This window comes from Xiphophorus couchianus, chromosome 3, assembly GCF_001444195.1.
Source record: "Xiphophorus couchianus chromosome 3, X_couchianus-1.0, whole genome shotgun sequence".
NCBI lineage: Eukaryota > Metazoa > Chordata > Actinopteri > Cyprinodontiformes > Poeciliidae > Xiphophorus > Xiphophorus couchianus.
The window spans coordinates 24,121,990-24,148,084 of NC_040230.1; the positions used below are offsets into that span (position 1 = coordinate 24,121,990).

At 41.6% G+C, this 26,095-nt stretch overlaps 2 protein-coding genes across 2 annotated transcripts; one reads left to right on the top strand and one right to left on the bottom strand.

Annotated features, from left to right (window-relative positions):
* Nucleotides 1-182: 182 nt before the first annotated feature.
* Nucleotides 183-4,754, top strand: LOC114139064 (uncharacterized protein K02A2.6-like). The gene has a single exon (XM_028008708.1). It carries the CDS (start codon nucleotides 363-365, stop codon nucleotides 4,302-4,304), a length of 3,942 nt encoding a protein of 1,313 aa, XP_027864509.1. The 5' UTR covers nucleotides 183-362; the 3' UTR covers nucleotides 4,305-4,754.
* Nucleotides 4,755-5,730: 976 nt separating this feature from the next.
* On the bottom strand, nucleotides 5,731-18,476 carry gapdhs (glyceraldehyde-3-phosphate dehydrogenase, spermatogenic). Its single transcript, XM_028012787.1, has 11 exons — nucleotides 18,327-18,476; nucleotides 11,266-11,325; nucleotides 10,874-10,970; nucleotides 8,078-8,184; nucleotides 7,562-7,652; nucleotides 7,349-7,467; nucleotides 7,179-7,260; nucleotides 6,777-6,928; nucleotides 6,525-6,687; nucleotides 6,349-6,446; nucleotides 5,731-6,230 (listed from the first exon to the last, which is right to left on the bottom strand). The coding sequence occupies exons 2-11, from the start codon at nucleotides 11,292-11,294 to the stop codon at nucleotides 6,161-6,163; spliced, it is 1,008 nt and encodes a 335-aa protein (XP_027868588.1). The 5' UTR covers nucleotides 11,295-11,325; nucleotides 18,327-18,476; the 3' UTR covers nucleotides 5,731-6,160.
* Nucleotides 18,477-26,095: the final 7,619 nt, after the last annotated feature.

The following is a 26,095-nucleotide window of genomic DNA, read 5'->3' on the forward strand; positions in this document are numbered from 1 at the left end:
TGGTGTTTCTCTAGTATTACAATTTTAAACTCTTAACGATCAAAGGTGAGGAACAAAAATAAATCCATTCACCGGGCACTTATTTGGGTACAACTAGCAAGTAGAGGGTTAGACCCGCTGTTTCTGTAGAATCAGGCTATCGGTGGATAGGAACCTTTGTGCTGTATTGTGTTCGGGGGCGGGGGCAGAATAAAGCAGTACCTGCTAAGATGGAGATGTCTCACGCGTGCTTCTGTGAAGCCTCAAGATCTTATTAAATACGCATATCGGAGAACAGAACATGGTGTCAGAAGTATAGACTACTAAGCGAAGAGAGAACAAGTGAGAACTGACGGCTCGAATAAAATAAGAACGACAACGTCATGAACCAGTTTCAAGTCACCCCGCCAGAAAAGTTCACGTTCAGAGCTGAAGACTGGACGAAATGGATAAAGCGTTTCGAGAGGTTTCGTATCGCGTCTGGTTTGGAGACACAAGCGGACGAAAACCAAGTAAATACGCTGATATACACCATGGGGGACGAGGCGGAAGATATACTGGTTTCCCTGCATCTAACTCCGCAAGAAGCGAGTGAGTACGAGACTGTTAAGGGACGGCTGGATGCTCACTTCGTAGCCCGCCGGAATATTATATTTGAGCGGGCGAAATTCAATCAGCGCCAACAGGAGACGGGTGAGTCCATTGACGGCTTTCACACCGCGTTACACTGTTTGGCTGAATACTGTGGATACGGGACTTTGCATGATGAGATGGTGCGGGACAGATTCGTCGTGGGTCTGAGAGATAAAAGACTATCAGAACAGCTACAAATGGACGCTGAACTGACGCTAGAGAAGGCGCTAAACAGAGCCCGTCAGAGCGAGCTAGTAAAAAAGCAACAGGAAATGCTTCATGCTAACTTCAAGTCAGACATTGCTGGCGCGCAGTTGGACCGCGTTCACGCGAGTGGGAGCGCGCGCTCCGGGCAACCGAAGGCGCCACACAAATATGCCGTCACAAAAGCTACACAAGATAAAAAGGCACAGTGCAGAAGATGCGGGGACACGAAAGGACACAGTATGCAGCAATGCCCTGCTAGAGAAGCAGCCTGCAATTATTGTGGGAAAAAGGGACATTTTGCTAGGGTCTGCAGAAATAAAAAAATATGTCAAGTGAATGCTGGGTTTGCAACAGAAAGCACACATACAGACAATGATGTTGCTTTTCTGGGATCGCTTTCTACAGACGTTAAAGACAATCCATGGATGACTGACATACTGGTGGACAAGCATAAGACTGTATTTAAAATAGACACGGGAGCTGATGTCACTGCTGTCCCAGAAACACTGTATTCACAGTGCCAATTTGGCAAATTAGAGAAACCAAAGAAAATCCTGCAGGGACCAGGAGGCACCGGATTAAAAGTGAAAGGCATGTTTACAGCAACACTCAGCAACAACAGTGTTAGTACTGCGGAGGACATCTATGTTGTGAAGGATTTATGCACATCATTGCTGAGTGGGCGTGCCGCAATGGCATTAAAATTGGTTGCCAGGGTAAACCAAATAGGTTTGGACTCGATTGATGCTGTGAAACAGGAGTTTCCTAAACTTTTCACAGGACTAGGACTGATGGAGGGCGAGTATAACATTGTTCTGTCACCAGATGCGCAGCCTTTCTCCCTCTCAACGCCGAGGCGGATATCCCTTCCCCTACTGCCTAAGGTTAAAGAGGAGCTCAACCGTATGCAGCAGGAAGGGGTCATCACCAAAGTGGAGGAGCCAACAGACTGGTGTGCACCTATGGTGGTGGTTCCCAAGAGCTCGGGCAAGGTGAGGATATGCATTGATCTCACAGAACTGAATAAATATGTCATGAGAGAAAAACATCCACTCCCATCAGTAGAGCACACGCTCGGACAGCTAGCAGGAGCAAAAGTGTTCTCCAAATTGGATGCCAATGCTGGATTCTGGCAGATTCCACTGTCAAGGAAGTCTTCCCTGCTCACCACCTTCATTACACCTTTTGGGCGCTATTGCTACAATCGGCTCTGCTTTGGGATTTCATCAGCACCAGAGCACTTCCAGAAACGCATGACACGGATTCTGGAGGGCCTGGATGGAGTCCTTTGTCAGATGGATGATGTCCTCATCTGGGGGACGACGCAGCAGGAGCACGATGAAAGACTGAGGACGGCACTGTTTCGACTCCAGGAGGCGAAAGTTACGCTAAATGACAAATGTGAGTTTTCTAAACGCAGAATAAAGTTCTTGGGACAAGTCATTGATGCATCAGGAGTCAGTCCAGACCCGGATAAAGTGAGTGCTATACGAGCCATGGAGGAGGCCAGAAATATAGGTGAGGTGAGACGCTTCCTGGGTATGGTGAACCATCTTGGGAAGTTCCTCCCCCACCTGGCAGAGAAAACCCGACCCTTGAGAGATCTTCTGAAGAAGTCAAATATGTGGTCATGGGGTCCACCACAGCAACAAGCGTTTGACGCTATTAAAACAGATCTGACAACACCTCCAGGACTAGCATTGTATGACCCGAATGCAGAAACATGTGTGTCAGCAGATGCATCATCGTATGGACTCGGTGCAGTTCTTCTCCAGAAACACGCTGATACAGGATGGAGGCCAGTGGCGTATGCATCACGGTCTCTCAGCGACACAGAGCAGAGGTATGCTCAGATTGAGAAAGAGGCTCTCGCTTCAACATGGGCCTGTGAGAGGTTCGCAGAGTTTCTGACCGGGAAGAGGTTCCACATTGAAACCGATCATAAGCCATTAGTTCCGCTGCTGGGGTCGAAGAGTCTAAACGAACTTCCTCCTCGCATACAGCGACTGCGAATGCGACTAATGAGATTTTCTTACAGTATTTCCCATGTGGCTGGCAAAAATATTGCTACAGCTGATGTCTTGTCCAGAGCTCCAATCCCCAACGATTTGGGAGGACTGCAAGAAGAGGAGATCAACTTGTATGTTGACTCAGTCGTTGCATGTTTACCTGCCACGGAACCACGACTGAGGGAAATCCAAAGACATCAGGACAGCGACAGCATACTCAAACGACTGAAAAAATTTTGTGTGGAAGGATGGCCAGATAAATTCTCTATTGAGAAAGGTTTCCAGCCTTATTTGCCATTTTCAGGGGAACTCACTGTTCAAAATGGCCTGCTTCTTTATGGTAGCAGAATAGTGATTCCAGCTTCTCTCAGAAAGGACATTCTGTCAAAGCTACATGAGGGTCACTTGGGGATAACTAAATGTAGAGAAAGGGCCAAACATTCAGTGTGGTGGCCAGGTCTCAGCAGCGAGCTGATTAAGCTGTTGGAGACCTGTGACACGTGTTGTAGGGAGAGAACTAAACACAAAGAGCCACTACTGCCCACTGAATTCCCACAAAGACCATGGGTCATGGTGGGAGCTGATCTTTTCCAGTTAAAGGACAAACAATATTTGATGATCGTGGATTATTTCTCCAGATTTTTTGAAGTTGCAAAGCTTACTACCACAACATCTGAGGGAGTTATCGAACACTGTAAGTCCATCTTTGCACGCCATGGCATACCAGAGCGTCTCCGTTCTGATAATGGGCCACAGTTTGCTTCGGACTCCTTCAGAAGATTTGCACAGGAATGGGGTTTCAGTCATGAAACATCCAGCCCAAATTTTCCTCAGAGCAACGGGGAGGCTGAGAGAGCAGTCAGAACTACCAAGAATCTCCTTAAAAAGGCGGGGGATCCGTATCTTGCTCTTATGGCCTACCGTTCCGCTCCATTAGCAAATGGATTCAGTCCAACTGAGCTTCTCATGGGAAGGAGGATAAGGACAACTGTTCCTGTTACTCAGTCTCAGCTAACGCCAAAGATTATTGATATGGAAAAGCTGAGGACTGCAGAAACCGATTATAGACAAAAACAAAGACAAAACTACAACCGGAGGCACCGGGCCCGCAACATGTCACTCCTACATCCAGGTGAGAAGGTGTGGGTGACAGATCTGAAGACCAGAGGAACAGTAGTGTCTGGAGCAGGGTCACCTCGATCCTACATCATCGAGACACCCAGAGGCATGCTGAGAAGGAATAGCTACCACCTTTCACACACTCCTGGAGCAACTGAAACATCTGTTGTTCCACCTGAAACTTCTGCTGTTCCACACGAGACATTACCTGAAGGAAATCTTCACAATTCTCCACACATACCTGTTCCAGATGAAGACCAGCAGGAGGTTAGCCATCAGACTCCACCACCTGAGAGTCGGGTTTCACTGAGAAGTAGGAGACCTCCAGCCTATCTGGATGATTATATTTGTTCATAGGAACTGAGTGAGTTTCCTGCATGGGGCAGAATAATCCCCACACTCAGATAGAGGATTTGGGTAGTCCACCCCTTCCTCTTAGTAGCTAAAGTTAAATGTTATAGAGAATACTTTAATGTTCTGAGATTTATATATGTCTTAGTTCTAATGCTGAACTGTGACTGGAAAGAGATTTAAGTTTGTGCACCTTTAGTGTAAAACAGATAAATAAACAGTAATAAGTTAAAGTTCTAGCACATTCTACTGTGGGAAAAGTACTAGTAAGATACTGAGTTAATCTTGGGTATTCCACAGGGTGCATCTTTCTGGGGTGTGATTTAAGTTTACAGTTCTACATGTTCGTATATAAACATAACATATCCCATTCAGAAAGGGGGATGTAGTATCAGGCTATCGGTGGATAGGAACCTTTGTGCTGTATTGTGTTCGGGGGCGGGGGCAGAATAAAGCGGTACATGCTAAGATGGAGATGTCTCACGCGTGCTTCTGTGAAGCCTCAAGATCTTATTAAATACGCATATCGGAGAACAGAACAGTTTCCTTCAGAACTGCTTTGGTACTTTGCGGTGTGGAGAATCTGAGCTTCGTGTTATGATCTATAATCATAACCGGAAGTAGCCAGCTGAAGATGGGTTAGTGTTAAGTATGGACAGGAGCGCCTAATGAAGTGAGTGTGCAGGCTGTGTGGAGAAATTAAGTATGATAATTACCTTATAAAACATATTCAGCTGTTTTGAGTTTCAGAGGTTAGACTATTGGGTTTTTTTAAAACATCTTTCTGGTGTATGTGTGTGTGTAATTTAAAAAAACAAAAATAAGCCATACGTTGCAATCAAACTGTTACTTTTGCAAAGGTTTACAGTTTTAAAATACTTTTGAAAGAGTGCTTTTTACTTCTGATGTTATATGCCCACGGTATTTTAAGAATGAGCTATTCTCTATCAAATGTATCCTCTTAACTGATTGGCTGGCCAGAAAATGAAAGCCTGAAGGAATAACTTTGCACTTTGACCAAATCGTTGCTGCTTTTTCCTGTTCATTTCGTCCAGGACTGGTTTCTCCTCTTGTTTTATGCGTGAACAAAGATGTCATTAAAGCCCAGTTCATCCACTGTCACTGGATTTCAAATGGTACTAGCCAATCCAGCTACTGTGATTTGTGGTTCTGAAGTATTAATATTTTGAAGCGATACTCGTAAACATCATCTTTAAGCTTTCTTGGATTTGTTTGGTGTATTTAGGCATTCAGCCACAAAATTTACTTTAAAATCTGCATCTTTTAGCCCTTTCAGTCAATTTTACACACAAACTAAACATAAATTTAAAATATGACAGATTGTTTTCCTCACCTAAATTCTCAGAAAGTTCATATGACATCAAACTACACATTTAATCCATTCTAAAGAAATGAAGCTGGACCATGAAAGAGGAGTTAAGGGTTTTTTCAAACTTTATTTTTTCCAACTCTTGAGTCATAATTACAGTAGGTCTGCCGCTCAGGTTCCTCCTTTCTCTGGTGACAAAGCTTTTAAAATCACACTAACAGTGAGATGGATACAGAAGTTACCATAGTACTCCGTCATAATTACACATCTAAATCAGCCGTGGGAGTTGGAGAGGGGGAACACGGACACAAATGCTTTCACCAAATTGTCGCCTTGTCATTAAAGGAAAACACAGATCAACTCAAAACACTCAAACACACATTTGCTGCTGCCTACATATACTGTAGTAGAGCTAAAGGGGTTGAAGATGCTATGATTTGGCTATGGGTGGGGCTTTTGTGTAAAAGAAGGGAAGGATTCATGATGGTTAGCGGTGGTCCCTTTGCTCACTTCCTCTCAGGACAGGAAGTGTCTACTCCTTGGAGTGCATGTACAGCAGCAGGTCAGCAACACGGTTGCTGTAGCCGTACTCATTGTCATACCTGGAAGGAAAAACAAAGGTAAGTAAAAGTTGACTTTAATTTTAATTTCATTTCAGTGCATCTCATTAGATTAGGAAGGATTCTTGCTCTACAGGCTTAGCATATGTTAGAAACTCACCAGGAAATGAGTTTGACAAAGTTGTCGTTAAGGGAGATGCCGGCACCAGCATCGAAGATGGAGGAGTGGGTGTCTCCGACGAAGTCAGAGGACACAACCTGGCAAACACCAACGTTGTAGATTACAAACAGATCTCAGTTTTATATAAATAAAGAGATAAAGGTTCAGGGAAATACCTGGTCTTCAGTGTAGCCCAGGACTCCCTTCATGGGTCCGTGTGCGGCCTTCTTGACGGCCTCCTTGATCTCGGCATAGGATGCGGACTTGGACAGACGGCAGGTCAGGTCCACGACGGACACATCTGCCACTGGCACCCTGAAAGCCATTCCTGTCAGCTTGCTAGAAGAAGAGAGAGAGAGAAAGATTAGACCCTTTTGCGTTGCTGCTTTATGCTTTCTGACAGAATTAGCAGCAGAGCAGTCGTGTACCCATTGAGGTCAGGAATGACTTTGCCCACAGCCTTGGCAGCGCCGGTGGAAGCTGGAATGATGTTCTGGTGGGCGCCGCGGCCGTCACGCCAGGCCTTGGCGCTAGGGCCGTCCACTGTCTTCTGGGTGGCTGTGTATGCGTGGACTGTGGTCTGCAGGAGGCAGAGTTACACTGGGTGAAGGACTGACACCTTTAAGACTACCAAAAATATATAAATGCAGCAAAATATCCGGATAACACCTGGCCTGTTTAGTCAAACTCTAGTCTGTTCAGCTAGAAAGTCCAGTTTGTTTGGGGAGGTGTGCAATGTGAAAACTAACGCACCGGCTGAAAATGTAACAAATATTGCAACTTTGGTCCCCAAACAAACTGAGTTAACCGGACTATCAGGTGTTTCTTACCATGAGAGCCTCCTCGATGCCAAAGTTATCGTGGATGACTTTGGCCAGGGGAGCCAGGCAGTTGGTGGTGCAGGAGGCATTGCTATACAGAACCAGATAAAAAGGCATCATTACTCATACAGGCTTGTAAAATACTGCAAGTTAGAAATAATATTCAAAGGGATCATTACCTGACGATGGTCATGGAGGACGGGTCGTATTTGTCCTCGTTAACTCCCATGACAAACATGGGGGCATCAGGTGAGGGGGCGGACACGACCACACGCTGTGCACCCCCCTGGATGTGAGCCTGAGTTTGAAACATGATGAAAACGCAGGTTAGAAAGCGAGTCATCCCTCTTTGCCTTGTGTAATCTGCTGAGCGTTTCTTTGTGTGTACGTACGTTGGCCTTCTCCAGGCTGAGGAAGACTCCAGTGGACTCAACAACGTATTTGGCGCCAGCTTTGCCCCAGGGGATCTCAGCAGGCTTCATACTGGAGGAAACAAAGGAGACGGCGACAAATGAATCTGTGTTGGCTCTATCCGAGTGAGAAAAGTAGATCCTGAATTTAGCATTCAGGTCCTTGGTATGTAAATTGACAGGAAGGTTTATGTGTCGTGAAGCTGGAATGTCTCCTCTATAACCGTCCTGTCGGTTTTCCCATCGCCAGAGCTGAGACTCTGAAACACAATGAGCTAAACCAACAGCTGCCGCAGACAGTGAAGCAGAAAGCCTCATTCCAAAGCCAGGAATTCGCTCACACACATAAAAAAACAACACAATATTCGCTCAAAAAAATCTGTCTAAAACAATAACCGTCTTCATAATCACACTGTATGCCAAGTCCAACACCACATCAGCCTCCTGGAATCTGCAGATGTCTGGAAGTCTGAAGGATAATCAAGCATCTTCACTTACCACTGGAAAACAGAGATGGCTTTGCCATCGACGTAGAGCTTGCCACCATCATGGGAGACCTCGCCATGGTAACGGCCGTGGGTGGAGTCGTACTTGAACATGTAGACCTATGAAAGGGAGGGCAAGAAATAATAAGTCACTGTGAAAAGTTTCACAAGCTGTAGTTTTTGATTTGGCTTTAAAACATTTAACGTGAAAGATCTTTCTATATAAAACTAATATTAACCTACAATAATACTTGGTATAGAAAGATATGCATGTGTGACATTTAGCCATTTCAGAGAAGATTCTGAACAAGTATCTGGCTTGGATGTCATTGTTGCCATTTTATTACAATATCTGACATTTAGCAATATTAGGGCTAAAGACCTACACATTTTCAACAGCGTTAACAATAATAAAAAAACACATCTAATACTGGGGTTCAGAGAGTTTTATGCATACCTTTTAAATAATTAAAATAAATAAAAAAAACAGATCATATAAATGTACAGTTTAGTTACTCTCACTAAAATTAAGCTAAATGCGGTGGTTTGATATACTTGAATACTCTAAGAGGTGAATTAATGTCAGTTTAAATCATTGTCCTCTTAGTTGTTGTCTTTTCTATTTTGCTGTTATTGTAAAATATTAAAATGAATCCATATAATTTGCATTAAAACAGTTGACCAAATTAATTTTTCAAACATTGGATTGATTCACAAAGGGCAAATGCCACTCACAAGATGGAAGATCTACTGTTTTTAATGGCGAAGCAAAACTAATCTGCAACTTCAATGAATGGGTGGAAATTAATTTTTTTATGTTTTATCAACCACTCAAACGTTTCACCAGCCATTTTTTCACTGTTTTTCTTTTTTGTTACAACTCAAACCAGTACAATCAAATTACATAAATCATATGATTCATTCTTTTCTGTAAGAAAAACAATTTATTGACAAGAAGCTTAACATCCATATGTACTCATACAGACCCACTTAACAGTGGGGTAGTGCAATAAGTTATATTTAAACATTTACAAACATCAAACTTTAACCACAACAATCACTTTTCAGTCTTTTCTTTAGTTTCTGGATTCAGATCCAGATTCTGAGTGTTTTTCCTTCCTGTTGTGCCACAGCTGGATGCCATGTGTGACATCAAAACCCTCAATCGTGGGTAGTTACTGAAAGTCTAGACCTCCAGTCGCTTTAACAAGCTTCATCACATTAAATCGCCTCTCAATCCTTTCATTAAGAAACCGACTTTTAACTTTCTGCTCTTTCCTCGACTCCTCTTGAGAAACGTTTTTGTTCTCTGCCACCAGCTTAACTAACATAATGCAACATCACATTGCTGAAGTTACTGCTCAGATTTTCTGGTTTTATGCTTTAAGTCTAATTGAACAGAGTAAGTCTTGCCATTATTTCCTATATTCAGCGTTTATACATTTTGGCCACAACTTCCCCAGATGGTAATTAGTGAAGATGTGTCTCTAATCATTTTTTAAAACACTTTTTAATCATATTAACTTCTATTTTTTTCTTACTTTTTCTGTTTAATTCAGAATTATTGTCATTATTACATGCCAAAACATGGTCATTGTTCATTCCACATGCCATCATCATTCCTGTGTTATTACAATGTTCTTTTGACTGCAAGTCAGCCGCCACTCGCACACACACGCACACACGCCAACGCACCTACACACACCTTCCCCCTCCCTACATGAAGATATATCTCAAAATAAAATTAAAGAAATTTTCACACCAGATCTTTTTTTTTTTTGCTCATTTTCTTTTCTAATAAGGAAAAGTCAGAAAATATTTTCAAAATGAGGATCTTACTATCCCTTCTGTGAGTTGTATGAGCATTAAGGCCAGGCACAACATTCCTCGTTCCTTTTCCATGTTGCAGTCGTCATAAAATTATGACTTTGTTTTGCATTATTTCAAATGTATTATCATAAGATTCCTTCTTGTAACTAAAAATATCATAGCCTGGCCCTAATACGACCTGCATTGAAAGTCCAAATAAATATAAATAGAAGCTGTAAAACACGCTTGTCAAGCAAGATGGCGGCCTTGGGCATGGTGACTCTGAACTACAGAAGCCCAAAGGGTGCATTGGTGAGAAAAAAAAATTTTGATTTTCCAAAAAAATGTAATCTTCAAAATCCAAAAAATTGATTAATGATTAAAATCACACATCCCTAATTCTTTATGAACATTTGGACTCCTTCTTACCAGGCTGGCAGCAGCTAATCTGACCTCTGACCTCAATCTGTCCCTCGGTCACGTCTCTCTCCTCATCCTCAGACGATGAATCCCCTGAATCGCTAACTCTCCTTTCTTCTCGGGCCCTGAAGCTACTCCAGCAGTAGAAGGTTGTAGGGTAAACATATCAGTTAGTTTGACATATTTTTCCTTGTTTTTCTGGGCACTTTTTATCCTTTGTTCTCACCATTCCATACATTTGTCTGAATTCGACCAGCGGCCGGTGCCAATTGACACCCCTGGTTCTAAGTATGTGACTCTTCCACATCTCTGCTTTTATCATGCTGTTTCCCAGGGATCTCAAACTCCAGTCCTCGAGAGCCGCTGTCCTGCAGTTTTTAGATGTGCCACAGGTACAAAACACTGGAATGAAATGGCTGAATTACCTCCTCCTTGTGTAGATCAGTTCTCCAGAGCCTTAATGACCTAATTAATCTATTCAGGTGCAGCAGAGGCACATCTAAACGTTGCAGGGCACCGGCCCTTGAGGACTGGAGTTTGACACCTGTGCTGCAACCCAACAAACACAAAGCTCTCTCACCATGTACTGCAGGTCGATGAAGGGGTCGTTGATGGCTACGACTCTGATGCCCTTCTGGAGGCATGCCCTCAGGACCAGGCGGCCAATGCGACCGAAGCTGCGGAGATGGACAGATAGATGTCAAACATCGATTTTTAAATCTTTATCAACATTAAATAATAGTTGCCATGAGACATATGTACATCGTACTTTGTGAGAATCTCAAAAATGATGCTAAAAGGTAAACTCAACTGCGCATTTAAATACTTTCCCTGATGTTGGGGACAAAAGTGACGGTGTCAGAAGGCGATATTTCACGGATAACTTTGAGAAGTGACCATCACCACTTGACCCTTTCCTTTTCCTGACAGTCATTTCTGATCCTGCTTATAAAACATGAGGTTCAAACTCACCCATTGATTCCAACACAGAGGTCTGACATGGTTGATGTTGCTTAGGGGCTGTGGAGTTACCTGCACAACAAAACAAATGCCGGTCAGAATCAACACAAGCCAAATGACTGACGTAAACTAACTTAAAATGTCAACATTTTAACAGCATTCGGAGTTTAAACAACAGACATCAGGGGTGACAAAAAAAACAAACAAGATGATTTGTGAGGGCTTTAACAAAAGCGATTATCTTAAACGAGTTTAGCTAATCAGGTCGGACTGGTAAATCGTGTTGCTACCAACCCATAAACTCTGTTTTCTACACAACAAGCCTGAGTAATATGAAAATAAAAAGAAAATAGTGAAAAAATTACAGATTGTGTAGGTAAAGGTGAATTCTGAGCCACATGGTCTATTTGTGAAAATGTAGAAAATTTGATTTGTTTAAATGAAATCTGTATTTTTCTATGATCAGGTAGGCTGAAACTCCACAGATTCAAGTTAGAGCCAATAGCAATATGCAGTTGTCATCATATCTCTAAAAATCCTCTCTGCAATCAAGCACAGGAATGTGCATTAGAAATGAGCCATGCAGAAATCTTCCTTGTGTGTAATTTCTGATGAAAATACAGCGCCTGAGGTTCCTCTGTGCTACAAGTGACCTGAGGACAGGCCGGCAGCAGCTAACACCTCGTTACAACCAGGTTCTGCGGCTCTGGTTGACATCAACGAAGGAGGTAAAAATACAGGCCATTAAAATCTGTGTTTCCCCAGCCTGCTCTGCTGAGGCATGGAGGAGCTGCACCATGCAGGGACATGTTTAGAAAACAAAGCGATCTGAAGGCCAGGAGGAAGCGGCTGGTATGCAGCGCAGTGAAGAGACGTGTCCGCCAGCCCAGCAGAGGGGAAGGTCTGGCTGTGACACAACTATTCAACCTCCTTTTCTCTCTTCTTTTTCTCGCCGTTTCATACAGTTCATTCATCTGCAGGATCAACCACCTTTCATGTCCCTTTTGATTCGACTCTAAGCAGGACTGCATCTGCTTAAAACATGGAGATTGTTACATAATCTGATAAGTATTCATGGTATTCCTTAATATTTCTGCTTATGAGTTAAATACAGATGATTATGATGGTTATATTAAAGTAGATGACAAAACTTTGAGGAAATCATGTGACCGTTTGTGACCCATTTAGGGCTAAATACATGAAATGCTGCAGTGCAGCAACAGCTGAAAATGAAATGCACTAATAAATTGGCCAGAGCCTGCAAATCAGCCAGTTTGCCTTTATCTGCAGATCAAATTATTAAAAATCTTTGGGTTTGTTCCCCCCTCTTTTTATTAATTGCATCAAAGAAGCCCCATCATTTCTGATACATTTTGAGTTTAGTAAAGATCAGATTCATCTATCAAAGAACCTGAGGTATAGTCCACAGAATAAAAACTAAGTCATTTAAAATAATAATAATAATGGGCAGGTCAGACATTTTAGAAAACTGAAAACCGGCTTAAAAATGCCTGGTTAGTGCATCTGTAACAGAAAACCATACTAACATATCAACAATATGTGTTCAAAATACTTCAGCTTGGTGTGTGTGTGTGTGTGTGTGTGTAGGGGCGTGTGGGCGTGTGTGGAACAGGTAAGGTGGCACCGGCTTGTCATTTTCAGCTACTCTAATCTCCTAATCTGTTGTGTGTTGGGGCATTGGGGACAAGCTGTCAATCCGCTGAAATGCATTGTGGGAGTACTTTAAATAGACTGCAGGGGTAACCAGACTACAAGTCATGAATTTTACCTCACAGAACAGCACACACAATGATGCTGATGATATCTGGAGTATCCTGTGACCGTAATGACACCGATACTGTTCTTTTTCACACCTGGAGTCAACTATTGAACTGCTATTAACTATTATGTTCTCTGATTGATCCAAAAGGCTCTTTATGATCTTGTTTCTGTGCTTTATTCTGTTTTTTCTTCAAGGTAGAGCAGCCATTTTATGTTCTGCAGTCTGCATCCGTAACACAAGGTCACTAAAGGAGTGACAAACAGGAGAGTTTGTGTACATCATGACAGATCTGTTTCCACTTCGTGTTTTCACAAAATTCAAGGGAAGCTTTTCTCCTCCTGTAATCTGCTTCCTCTCCTCCTGCATGAATACTAACGTCTCACTTTTCTCTGCACAGAAGCAGTTGCCCTGGGTTCCCAGAACAAAATGGCCGCTCCGCTGACAACCGATCCAACAGTGTGTGGTCCGTTCTGCACCTTAAAGCAGGTGGAAATTTCTGCTGATCAAGAAGCTGAATCTCAAACATGTGGCTCCAGATGTGGAAAATGTCCTAATTTCACCGCTTCCCTGATGAGGCAACACGCCGAGGCACGTCATGCACGTAAACCTGCACACACTTGACGAAACAATCCCGTTTGTGTCCTTCAGTGCTGCCCCGAGGCCGTTTGAGGGATTGACAAATGGAAGGGCACGGAGGAAGGAGGATGGAAGTTGCAATAGTTTGTAAAAAAGGAAGAATTTCTCAACTAAGAGACAATAATTGCAAAAAGTAGAAGCATAAATGCAAATATCTTTAATAGGGTACTAAGGAAGTTCTGTTTTGCAGAAAAGTTTCTCATATCATGTTTGCATGCAGCAAATTAATGGCAATTAAACAATGCAATATTATTGCATTGTTTAATCGCCATTAACTATTTTTGACTTTTAAAGTCAGCTTGAAAACCTCAAATGAAACCTAAACGTAAACCAGATTTGCAAGTGTTGTAAAGTGTTTATGCTTTTTTTTCTATTAAAGATGCAATAATCAGACCTTTTTCTGCCCTGATGGCTTAACTTTATAAGAGTTTACTAAACTCAGCTAGTTAGGGGCATATGTCTCGATGCATAAATGGGAATAATCTGGTAATTAAACTTAACCCAAGTAAACTTAAAATACAAATGTATCCCAGATTTTATGTAGCAAGCAGATATAAAACGTTCCAAGGGTTATCTTCACTTTAACTTCACCCTGAAGTTGTGCCTCTTTTCAACAGATGGCACAGTTAGCCGCAGCCTGGTGTTCAGACTGCACTCACTCTGAACCGCTCACAGAGACACCATTGTGTGGTGGAGAGTAGCGAGGTAACACACTGATGGCTGCAGCTTCCAGTCTGCTGGCACTCATTAATATGTTAGAAGAGGAGGCAATTAAAAAACAGGACATAATGGCGAAACACAGCAAGATATAACCTGTTATTATTGTTTTTTGTTCTAGAGTTTCCTTGATAAGGAAGGACAGGAGGGTGAAGAAAAACCTTCAGTTCAGATCTGACAATGAAGGCGGGTCAGGAAAATAAGACAAAGCTTCAGGGTATCATTTGCGCCAACTGAAAGTCGGTTCAATTAAATGATTAAGGTATGAAAAAAAAGATGTGGAACACAGAATTATGGGAAATGTAGTACAGCAAACTCAAACATGGAGGAACCAACAACTTTATACAGCATTTTACTGATCTTCCCTCTCATCTGCATAAGTCTGTCCCAGATAACCCCCAATATTCTGATCCATTTCCCCTCTTCTGTCTGACCCACAACTACTCCGACATGACCTCTCTCATGACCCCAAATCCAGACACAATCATTAAAATTCAGTGAGTCCCTATAGCTTAAATTTGACCCCACAGCGGCCGCTGAATCTGATTCTCTTGTTTTTGCACAACCTCCCCTCCCCCAAGCTCTGGCCCATTTTCAGCTCACAAACAGCACGAGGGATTAATTTCAGGGACCACTGGGGGGAGGAATGACTCATAGCCAGAGACCAAAAAAGGTAAAATTCCCCAGGCTGCACCAGGTGGTGCAGATTTTAAAAACTGCATGCGCGAGAGGATCAGAGACAAACATGATGCAGCATTTTCACTGCACTCATTCGTCCTACTTCCTGCAAACCCTTACCTATTCCCTAGTTCATCAAGTTTTCTCTTTTCTTAACTTTGCCTCAGTTTATGCACTGGTTGGAGATTTCACCAGGGTGAGTGAATGCGAGCAAGTTGACCCGAGTGCATCCTCACTTTCCCGCACCAGAGCGCCCCACCCCCCAGCCTTTCTCCTTCGTCCGCCCTTGGCTATTCAAACCTTCCCCCAGCTTCCTATTCCTCTATCACACCCTCTTTCTCCTCAGTGTTTTTCCACTGCAGTGGGTCGATTGGACAGAGACATTGCAGAATAGCCAATTAGGTAATGTCTTTTCCTCCGACCCGCCTCTTTCGGAGTTTTGGAGTCAGATTTTTCTTTTTCTGTGCAACAAAAAGAACTTTCCTTTACTTACAGTTTCTCTCACCTCCTCTTCAGCACCATGTCTGCTTGTTTTTTTATTCTCGCCTTAGAGATGTCTCTCTGCGGCTTTGAACGAGTCACTCAAATGTTCATCACCATCACATCACTTGTCTAAAATTTGCAAACGCAGTCAAAGTTTACAAGGATGCGTCTGGCTTTTAACTGACCCCACATGGGCTGTGTTTCCTGCTGTAGCGAAATGTTGCTACAAATATTGGTTGAACTGGCACAATACTAAGAAAAAGCAGATATTGCACCATAATACTGTAAATTAAATTTGTTTTAAATAAAAAAATGCTACAACATCCAGAAAACTCTGCAGATGTGTTGTGTAGCAAAATGCAGAAATTCAGGAAGAAGTATACGTGGCAACCAAGCAAAGGAAAACAAAGAATATGCACAACAATGTGATGTTTCTCACATTTCTTTGCAACTTTACAGGTTAATTTGGAATATTCCACTGAGAGAATTTTATTGAGCTACGGCGCCATGTGTGAACCTTCTTTCCTGTGGGATGGCTCATTTCCTAAAAGTGGTGACAGTTAGGCAAAGAACGCTGAGTCATTCTGAGTCTCTCTTCCTCTCGCACAAAGCCGAGTCAATGACTGGTTCGTAGGTGTGATCAAACGCGACACTCATACTAACCAAACCACCACTCAGGGGGGAAAACTCAGTTCATCTAGAACTAGCTCAGAAGGAAATGAATGAGTCGAGTATGTAAATGACCATTAGTAGGAGGTGTATCTGGGAGCCACGTTCTGAAACTTGTAAAGATGGAAGCTAAAGCTAAAGCTAGGCACTTTCTTGGTGAGGAACAGCAAAAACCGTCTTCTCTGTAAGCATGAGAAAAATCTAATCGCCATCTTTCATCCGGCTGACCAGCAGAGAGCAGCAACTTCAGGGTGATCATTATTGCTTTACCCTATGCTTTTTGCAGCAAGCCTTTAGCTGACAGAAACAGATGTGAGAAAAACACATGCACTTATAAGAGCCTGCTATACCTTTGTACCAGCAACCTGCCATGTCTGGCAGGGACTATTCACATCCTTCAGTGCTATGGTAGCTTAGGTTAGCTGTGACTTCTCTCATTGGCTAACAGGCTAATTAGTGGTAGTCAGAAGGTATTTGTAAGTTTGTAGCCTTTTCTTAAGTATAAGCAGAGTGAGCTAACACAAACTGTTATTATATGTATGAACATCATTAGCATGAGGAGCCAAATTAGCTAACATGACTTGTTAATATTACTAAAAATGACAAAATAGTGATAAGTTATTGATGTAAATATGTTTTAATATCCAAAAAAGCAAGAGAATAGAAAATATTTACTTAAAGAACGAATAAGACTTCATTTTCTACTACTACATGCTTGAGGCCTTTACAAGCAAGCTAGGTCATAGCTAATGCTAAGATGCTGCTTACTGCCTGCAACCTTCACTTCAGTATGGTGTTAGGTAAGCTGCAATGAGAAAAATACGAAGTTGTTGAGATTAAAAACAAAATGTCGATTAGCATCAGTGAAGCAGCCCTGGGCCTGGTGTGCCCTTCATCATCTCCAGTCATGACCTTCATCCAGTCTGACATGGCTGCATCTTCCTGTAAGCTACCAAAACCACACGACAGAAAATTATCCATGGTTTAATTTTTCACAACGTCCCTTCTCTGATCAGTTTTAATGTACTAAAAAAATGCCTAAATGCTTTCAGATAAAAACAAGGCCTCATCAACAGGTCCGTCAAGCGTCGTGTCAAACTGCGGCAGAAACACGCGACACTGCGCCACTTTTTCTCTGCCCCACGGTTGCATCAAAGGAATACAATAATACGAGTTTTAACCTGCCTTTTTACCCCCTACATCAAGTCGTTCCTATTCACTTTGTTTCTCGTCACTCTGGCCCCTAAATCCCGTGACTACGGAACCCCATTCATCCCTCGACTGCGTGACGTCGTCAGACTTCATGGTGAAGAGCAGAGCAGGCACGTAGCTTCATTTATTCGTCTCAGCACCAGCGTTATCACACTGCGTGATGCACACGTGAAACAATATGACCAAGAAGCCACTCTGTGGGACTCTCCATCATGACTTTTCTTTAAAAACCTCAGTTTTAGCGTTTTTTTGCTAAGCTAAGGGAGAAATACAGCTTGGTTTTCGTGCAGCGGATTACATAACATGGAGTCCAGCCTACTTCCGCAGATGCAGCGCTGCGAGCTTACAAAGTCACGTTGCTCGCTCGGAGTAGTCTTCTACATTTCAACACATTTGTCGAAAATTGTGACAATTCCGCTTTCCACTAAGCACAATTTCCACCGTGGCGCATTTTGAGCGCAAGCGTGACAATATGCAGCAAACCAACTTTGTTACAAGGAGTAAGGACAGTGTCTCTTCCAGATTAAGAGGCCATTGCGCATCCCCTCCCATTCTCCCGTCTGTCTTCCTGCAGGCATCGTTTAAAAGCAAACTGCGAACAGAACTGGTCAGAAAAATAACTTAGCTACATAGCACTCCTTCACATCCCAATATAGTCCTTTCTGCACCACAACACCTGATTTGTTAACACTGGAAGTGGATGCGAACACATCATGGCCACAAGCTTCCGCAAGTGACGTAGAACCTCTATGGCGATATAAGTTTATTTATATTTGAAGGTTGTTTTTTTTTTTTCAAATATTGATATAATGGAAATCATATAAAAATTTGTTTAGAAATATAGTTTAGAGACCTGAATTATACAAAGATGTTAAACCGCGGAGCTCAGTCTTACCTCACTGCTGATGCTGTTTGAGTCAGTGTGCGCAGCTCGCGGTTCGGGCTTCACTATTTATACTGCCTGGGTCACCATAGCGACGTGACGTCACCTCATCCGCTGCTGTCCATTCTGAACGAGGGACTCCTCACGGTCTCTCTGCAGCTGCTATGGCGACCAGACTGATGGTTACCAGTGGTCTGATGGTTGATGTTCGCAGGACTTTATCATCTAATAAAGAAAGCCGTGTTTTTTTTTGTTGACGGATTATTAAATTAATAAATAGCCGGCGATCAAAGCAGACAGAGACAGGCACCGATGACAGGATGCCAGAGACCGAATGGTAGAGAATGATGTAATCTTTTCTCACGTTCTCGTAATAATTAGTTAATGTGACCGAATATTGCTCACATAAAGCCTGGAAACCATCACTATCTGTAGACAGACTTAGGAAAAGGAGCTACAGCTGGTGGGAATAATAATAATAAAAAAAACTATTGGTTGGGTCGTTAACAGGTTAGTCCCTCTGCATTGCATCATACAGTTCAGGGTTAAACTACACGGTCAATTTAACCTATTTTGCCTATAGTTTCCTAAAGGACTGAATGGATCACCTATTGTCACAAACACAGACCTTATACGCGGAAGCAGCGCTGATGTTAGAAGAAATTTGAATGTCTAATTTTTCCCTTTTATACAATATTATTACTATTGCATTTGATTACTGGTTTTCACTTATATCCCAAAATAATAACTCTTCTGAATTTGAATTAATGAGCTACAACATTTATTTCCCTTTGGGATCGATTAAGTATTTTTTTTAATTTTTTAATTCAGTCTGAATAATTAAAATCACTCTTCGCTTTGAGGAAGTCAAAGTTTGGTTCTCTTCCTCCTTTACCCCCAGCGTCACAGCACGTCGGACTCAGAGAAAGCGTACGTGAGGCAGGACGCGTACTGTGGTGGAACATGGGAAATCCCTGCAGTGCAACTCACTGCACACCCGCTTTCATCACTTTAGTGGAGAGTCCAACATTTTGTAGCACGGCTCGCCTTCTTCTGTTGTACAAAGGAAACATGTCCTCTCAACGCAATGGCAAAATAAATACATAAATAAATAAAAAATCATAAATGTTACCAGTAGAGAGCTACTTGTTTTTCTAAGTTTGGGGTTTGACTCAGACTTCTCCATCTTATTACTGCCACCTACTGGCAGCCAGCATAAATAAATTCATTTAAACAATGACTCAGACCCACGTGGCTGGCATTTGGTAGGCAATGCATACCACATGATAAATATTCCTTGGTATGAGACACAAGTTTAAAAAAATGTTAATACTGCCAGTTTAAAAGTAAGACATTTAAATGTTGGGAGAAATTATGAATCATCTTCCAAATTAAGTACAGCGGTGCAGGCACGTGCAGAGGGGAGGCAAAGGTGGCTTGAGCCGTTGCCCCTTTCATCCTTGATGCCAATAATGCCCTTTTTGAGTTTTTGGGGGGTTTTTTCAAAAAAATTTTTTTCAATTTTAAATTTTTTAAAATCTGTATGTCAGAAGGTCTGCTTGTGCCCCTCAGCAATAATGTTAAGCTAAATGTAATACTTTAGCAAAAATAAACTAGTCTGGCTGCCCTCAGTCTAATAATGAGTTTCTCTGCCTCCATGTTGTTCCAACACCATTGAGGCATGTTGTCTGCCTTCAGGATGATGTTACTTACATCAGTAACGGTTCCGCTACTGATTTAAGGAACCGTTACATCAGTAGCGATTCCTTACACCGCTAATGATGTACGGAATTAAAATTCCGTACATCATTAGCGGTTTCTGACATGGACGACATGGGCAACCGCCCAGGGTGCCATCTTGTTGGGAAATTCCCCCTCGCGCTTACGACCAAACACATCATCACACACACATTCCAGCATCTCCTGCGAGGCTACATGAGTACAGATGGATGTACAAGTGCTTGAAAAATGGTGTGCATGCATAAAGGAAGATATAGTTGTTTGATTCTTGCAGTACTGTGTACATCATGCTATCTGCACAGTCTACCCTAAAAGAAAGAAAAGGAAGGATCGTGGTCTATTATATTGATAATGGAGATGAGGAAGCTGAAGTTGCCAAAGATTTGGATTTGCCACCTACCAGAACTCAAAATGTCACATATCTGAATTAGTAAAAGATGAGAATTATTCATTTAGAGGGACAGAAGGGCAAGAAAGTTATGATTAAGTTATTTCTTCACTATATATTATTTTCATCTACCACCTGTATCTATTTAACCATGCAAAGTCACAGGAGGACAGATGCCTATCTCCAGTATTCAGTGGCTGAGAGCTGGGTACATCCTGCACATGTTGTAAATAACCATGCATATACATCCTCTGTCCTAAGGGCAATTAGGCATGACCAAATAAGCTAGCATGCATATTTTTGGACTACTGGAAAAAGCAAGAGTACCTGGAGAGAACCCAAGCATATACAGAGAGAACATGCAAGCTCCATGGTCCTGGCTGGGATTCAAAGTCAGGGCCTTCTTGCTGCAAGGCAGTAGCGCTAATAACTGCACCATGTATTGCATCCCTTCTCCAACACATGTGAACGAAATATCAGACTTCTGCAGAGCTGCATGACTGCTGCTGAGAGGATTCAGACATTTTATTCAGGTGTTGGAGCAGGGACGCATCCAAAAGTTGCACTGTAGTAGCTCCCAGCGACTACAGTGCCTCTTTTAGGGTAAACTATTACCAATGGCGCCATCTCCTGGGGAAACCACGATTGTGCAAAGATGGTAAAAATGGTAAATGTCTTGGACCCCAAAGCACTTCACAATACAACCAGTCATTCACCCATTCACACAAGCATTCACAGGCCGATGGTGGCAAGTTACTGGACAGTAGCTGGTTGTTCCAGGACTAAAACAAGGGCAGGCAGTGTTTAGTTTATGTGGCCCTCAGCTCTGCAACAATCTCCCTGAAAACCTGAGATGTGAAGAAATTGTTGACTCCTTTAAATCAGGACTGAAAACGTAACTGCAGGGCCGTGCAGAGACCTTTGGAGGGGCGGGGGCTCAAAGTTAAAAAGGGGCACATTGAACAAGATCCTAATACACCGTACAACAACATAGCAACAACCCATATTAATCAAGAATTTAATTGGATCCTAACATATCATTGCCATCATGTAGGGACAATGCAGAGCAAATGTAGTATATTTTCCCCAACAGGTATAAAGTTTCTGTTTCTGCTGCTGACAATTCTGGAGGGCTGAGCTGATCTGAGACTGTAGCTGTTAAACAGACCAGAGGAGAGAAGGTCAAAGGTTATGAAGTTATGAAATGATATAAAGACAGATATTCTTTATATCTGTCAGTGGGACCGACTCAAGCTGCCTGTAGTGAACCGGGCCTTTAGCAGAATGATGACGTTAAAGTCAGAAGTTTCTCTGCAGCCGAAGCATTTCTGAGTTTAGAGGTGAGGCGGGTTTTGTCTCGCTATTGCAAGGACGATTATGAAAATATAAATAGAAACAGTTTTTCTAACGTTAACATCAGTCCTACGTTTTTATTCACAAATCAGTGTATGGAAAAAAATTCTTGCCCATAATTTGATAGTTGGAGGCACAGATCCGCCTCCTCCTCCTCACCATGGACCCGGAGTCTGAACAACATGGAGGCTCTGAGAGTCATTATTAGACTGAGGGCAGCCAGACTAGTTTATTTTTACTAAATTATTATATTTAGATAAACATTATTGCTGAGGGACACAAGCAGGCCTTCTGACATACAGATAAAAAGAAAAAAGAAAAAAAATGAAATAAAATAAAAAAACTCAAAAAGGGAACTAAGGGTATCAAGGATAAAAGGGGCAGAGCCTCAAACCCTCTTCGCCCTCCACCCCCCTCTGCACGTGCCTGCTCTCTGCATTGGCCAGGCTGTACGCAGACTCGTTGCCATAGCAACTGACAACAATGCCCCTAAAAAACCCCACTGAAATATTTCTCACACAAAGAGCTGCACCTCCAAGCATTTGAATGGAAAAATGCAAAAATTCAGCAATTTTGAAGAAGAAATAATCAAAATTGGCTAAGCTAAATAAAAATGAATACTTTACAGTACAAACCCCAGGGTGAAAATAGCAATATAAATAATTTTATCATTATTTTTCCATTATGACAGGTGAGGCTCTGCCTCACTTGCCTCCCCAGACCGCAGGTCACTGATGCAAATAAATGACATTATTATTCATAATGACATTAGTCCACAGATGTTCTGTACCAAACCTCTAAGTTCTTCCCAAAAAATGTGGATGTATACTGAGAAGAAAAAATTACCAACAATTAAACTTAATTAACTCCTGAGGTAATTTCAGATGTTAATTGGTTGTACTGGGTTTCACAACCAGTAGTACTGGGGTGCACAAATGCATGAACCAATTCTCAGTTTTTATCAGTAAAATATTTTAGGACATTTTTTCATTTCATTTCTTTTATACAACACAATTGTCAATGCATCGAGTTACAGCCAAAACTCATTTTCGTCGGCAGTCGTTGCAGACTGAATGTCCAATAATTCATAACGTAGTACTTGGATTTTAGACGCTCCTCTGAAAATAGGAAGACATAAAAAAGAAATATGGCCGATAGAAAGTGTGAAGGAAACAGTTTATGTCACTGTGAGGTGGGCAGCAGTAAATAAGGGCCACATCCGATGTCGGTCTGCCCTCTGTCCCCGGGCCGTTTCTCCTCTGTGATTAACGGCACGCAAGCATCTCCCTGGATTTCCAAGTGGGTAAACAGCCCACACGTGACCCCACTGACCCCAGTGACCCCTTTTATGTTGTGATAACACAGCATGCCCATTACTTTTAGCTGGGGTGTCGTTTCTCTGATCACCGGGCGTATTTCTTCTTGCTGCAGGAGCGTGCAAACTGCCTGCTGGCTCGAGGTCCATGAAAACTGTTAAAGTGTTTATGATTCAATAAGAAGAAAGGGACTGAGGAAAAATGGCATCTATGAGAGAGTTCCAAGGCCACATCCACTGCTCGCCAAAAATAAATTAAATCTCACTTTTCCCCCCCAAAAAATAACTTGATGATCCCCCAGATGTTTGAGAAAATGTTCCCCACATTGAAGAGATAGTAATACAGCATGTAGCCATCAGTTCCTGACCTTCAGTCCAAGAACATTGGAGTTATTTAACAAGACAGTGTTTCAAAGCAAGACCAGCAAGTTTACCTCTGAATGGCTAAAAAAAACAAAACATACTGAGGGTTTTGGAGAGGCCTAGTCAAAGTGTAGACTTTAATTAGACTCAAATGCAGTGCCACTCAGATGATCTCATTTGAAGAACCCTCCAAGGTGACTGTAATAAAACTACTCAGTAAAGAAGAGCGGGCTAACAATCTTCCAGAGGAGTGTAACAGATTCACTGCCGGTTATTGTTGCCAATGGCAGTAAAACCAGCAAGTTTAAGGACAATCGCCTTCTCACATAAGAGAAGGTTGGTTTGGATTTTTTTTAAATTAATTCATGAAATCATCTTTTGAAAACAAAATGTTAGTTTTTGGTTATAAACAAACATTTAATGATTAACAACAACAACAACAACAACAACAAAAGCAATAGGAAAATATTGATCAGCTTAATAGAGGATCAAGTACAGTTTTTATGAGGTTATATCATTTATGTTTGAGCTTTGAATTTGCGTTCACAGCATCACTCTGTAACTGAGCATTAGTCCTGCTATTTTATTCACGACCACGAGGGGGCGTGATGTCCTTTACAGTAGGAAAGAGCTGAAATAAATTTCCTCCCCGTCAGATGGGGAAATTCAGGTGTACCAGCAGCAAAGTGACCAGGAATGAAAGGAGGAAGGCTCACATGAAATTAAACTTATGTGTAACTGTGTAGGATATAAAACACTACAGTTTTAACTTCTGAAAATAATGCCCCTTAAAATGCTACCAGCAAAACACTGTCTTTTGCTGTTAAAAGATGATAATGAACTGAACTTTAGAGATTTAGTGAACTTAATAAGCACAGATTGTCCTTTAAAGGTTTTTATAAGAATATCCTTGTTCCCAGAACCCGGCTTGTTAGCAGGGAAGACAGAGGCTGTTCAGCCACAGGTCTCAGGATCTGGAATGGTCTCTCTGTTGCTTTTAGGTCTGTTGGATCCTTAAATTAATTCAGATCTCTGTTAAAGACTCGTCTTTATAACTTGACTCTTAATTCCTGAGAGCTTTAGGCCAGTTGTTCTTTGTTTCTTTTTTTAGTTTTTATTGGTGATTTTATTGTTTATTTTGTCCTGGACAACACTTTGCCTTTGGTTTTTAAAGCACTTTATAAATGAATGGATGAATGAATGAATGAATGAAGTTGTGTGTTTTTATTTAAGTAGCGTATTCATGGAAACCACGTATCAATTGTTATTTTTCTAAAAACTGGTTCCAAAACATGTCTTCAAACCAGAACAGCAGTCGGCATTAATGACATTTTCCCAGCAAATTTTAAATAAAATAGGATAAAATCACACAACAATTTCAACACAAATATGCTAAATCACACAAATGCAACGTGGGCCTATCTAAACCGTTTTTCAAAAGTCAGATTTCAATAGAAAAAAATAGGACAGCAAGAAATCGAAGCTGATTTTCACAAACGCAAATATTTTATTTTGTCTTTCAAGTCTCCTTAAACACGTTAAAAAACTACAAATATAAAATTAGTGTGGGGGTATTTTCTTTTAAGCTTATTTATTGTATTAAATCAGTGTATCCATAGCAACCAAATATGTTTGTAAGGGAATTTTTCAAAAGAAAAAGACAAAATGATCAAGAGCATCTTGTTTGCCAAGACAACAAATTTAACTGTATTTCTCAAACCAGCAGGACAGTTTTTTATCAAATACCAGTGTTATCATCCCAGACATTTATCCACAGATTTCAATAGAATAAAACCACAAAACAAATTGAATAACTCGCAAATGCTGCAGCCCAAAAACGTAGACTTTTGTGAACTATTGATTTCAAATAACCAGTCAAAATTTCCAAGCATTGGACACAAAGGTCATCAAACCTGAAGTTCTCAGACTCAAATCACTTCATCCATGCTAAACACGTTTAAAAAGAAACAACTAAACAGAAAGAACTAAACAATTATGAAAAATTTTGTACCAAATAGTTTATTAAAGTATAAGTATCACATCTTTCTTTTTTTACATTTTTTTATTTTGACTGTATAAACACAAGCAGTGAACTCTCTTGCAAATGTGTTTATTTCTGCTGTAATTTTGAATAGACATCCAGACATTAAAAGGCATGAGCTTGAACACACGAGATTATGTCATGGAAAAAAAAGAGAAGAACAGCTTTCACCACATCCTTATGCAAATCTCACATTTTACTGGAAGAAAAATAATTTAGCAATCAAAATGTTCAGATTTTACAAGTAAATTTAGCATTAAAGGTATCAATCACACTAGTGTGGTCTCAGTGACTGTCTAAAAGTCTTTTTGTTTTGTTTTTTCTAAGATAATGCTCAGAATATATTTCCTCCATCAGCACCACTGAGTCTGTTTCATAAAGGAAAAGCCTTTGCTTTGCACCACAAGCTATCTGTTAATATTTAAGCTCTCTTGTACAAACTGTCCGTTGATGTGAGCCACCAACAGCATGACAAACCTTTCATATACACCTTCGAACCACCAGGAAATTTAGTCCTGAACGGAGGAGGCGTGTGGGTGTGCGGATATGAACGTACGAGAGACTCCAGGGTTCCCTCAAAC

Excerpts from the sequence above, each read along its gene's own strand:
- LOC114139064 (XM_028008708.1), top strand. The coding sequence starts at position 363 with ATGAACCAGTTTCAAGTCACCCCGCCAGAAAAGTTCACGTTCAGAGCT.
- gapdhs (XM_028012787.1), bottom strand. The coding sequence starts at position 11,294 with ATGTCAGACCTCTGTGTTGGAATCAATGG. Across the intron at positions 8,185-10,873 it reads TCATCGACCTGCAGTACATG|GTCTACATGTTCAAGTACGA; the intron begins GTGAGAGAGCTT and ends TCCCTTTCATAG. Across the intron at positions 6,688-6,776 it reads GTCATTCCTGACCTCAATGG|CAAGCTGACAGGAATGGCTT; the intron begins GTACACGACTGC and ends CTCTTCTTCTAG.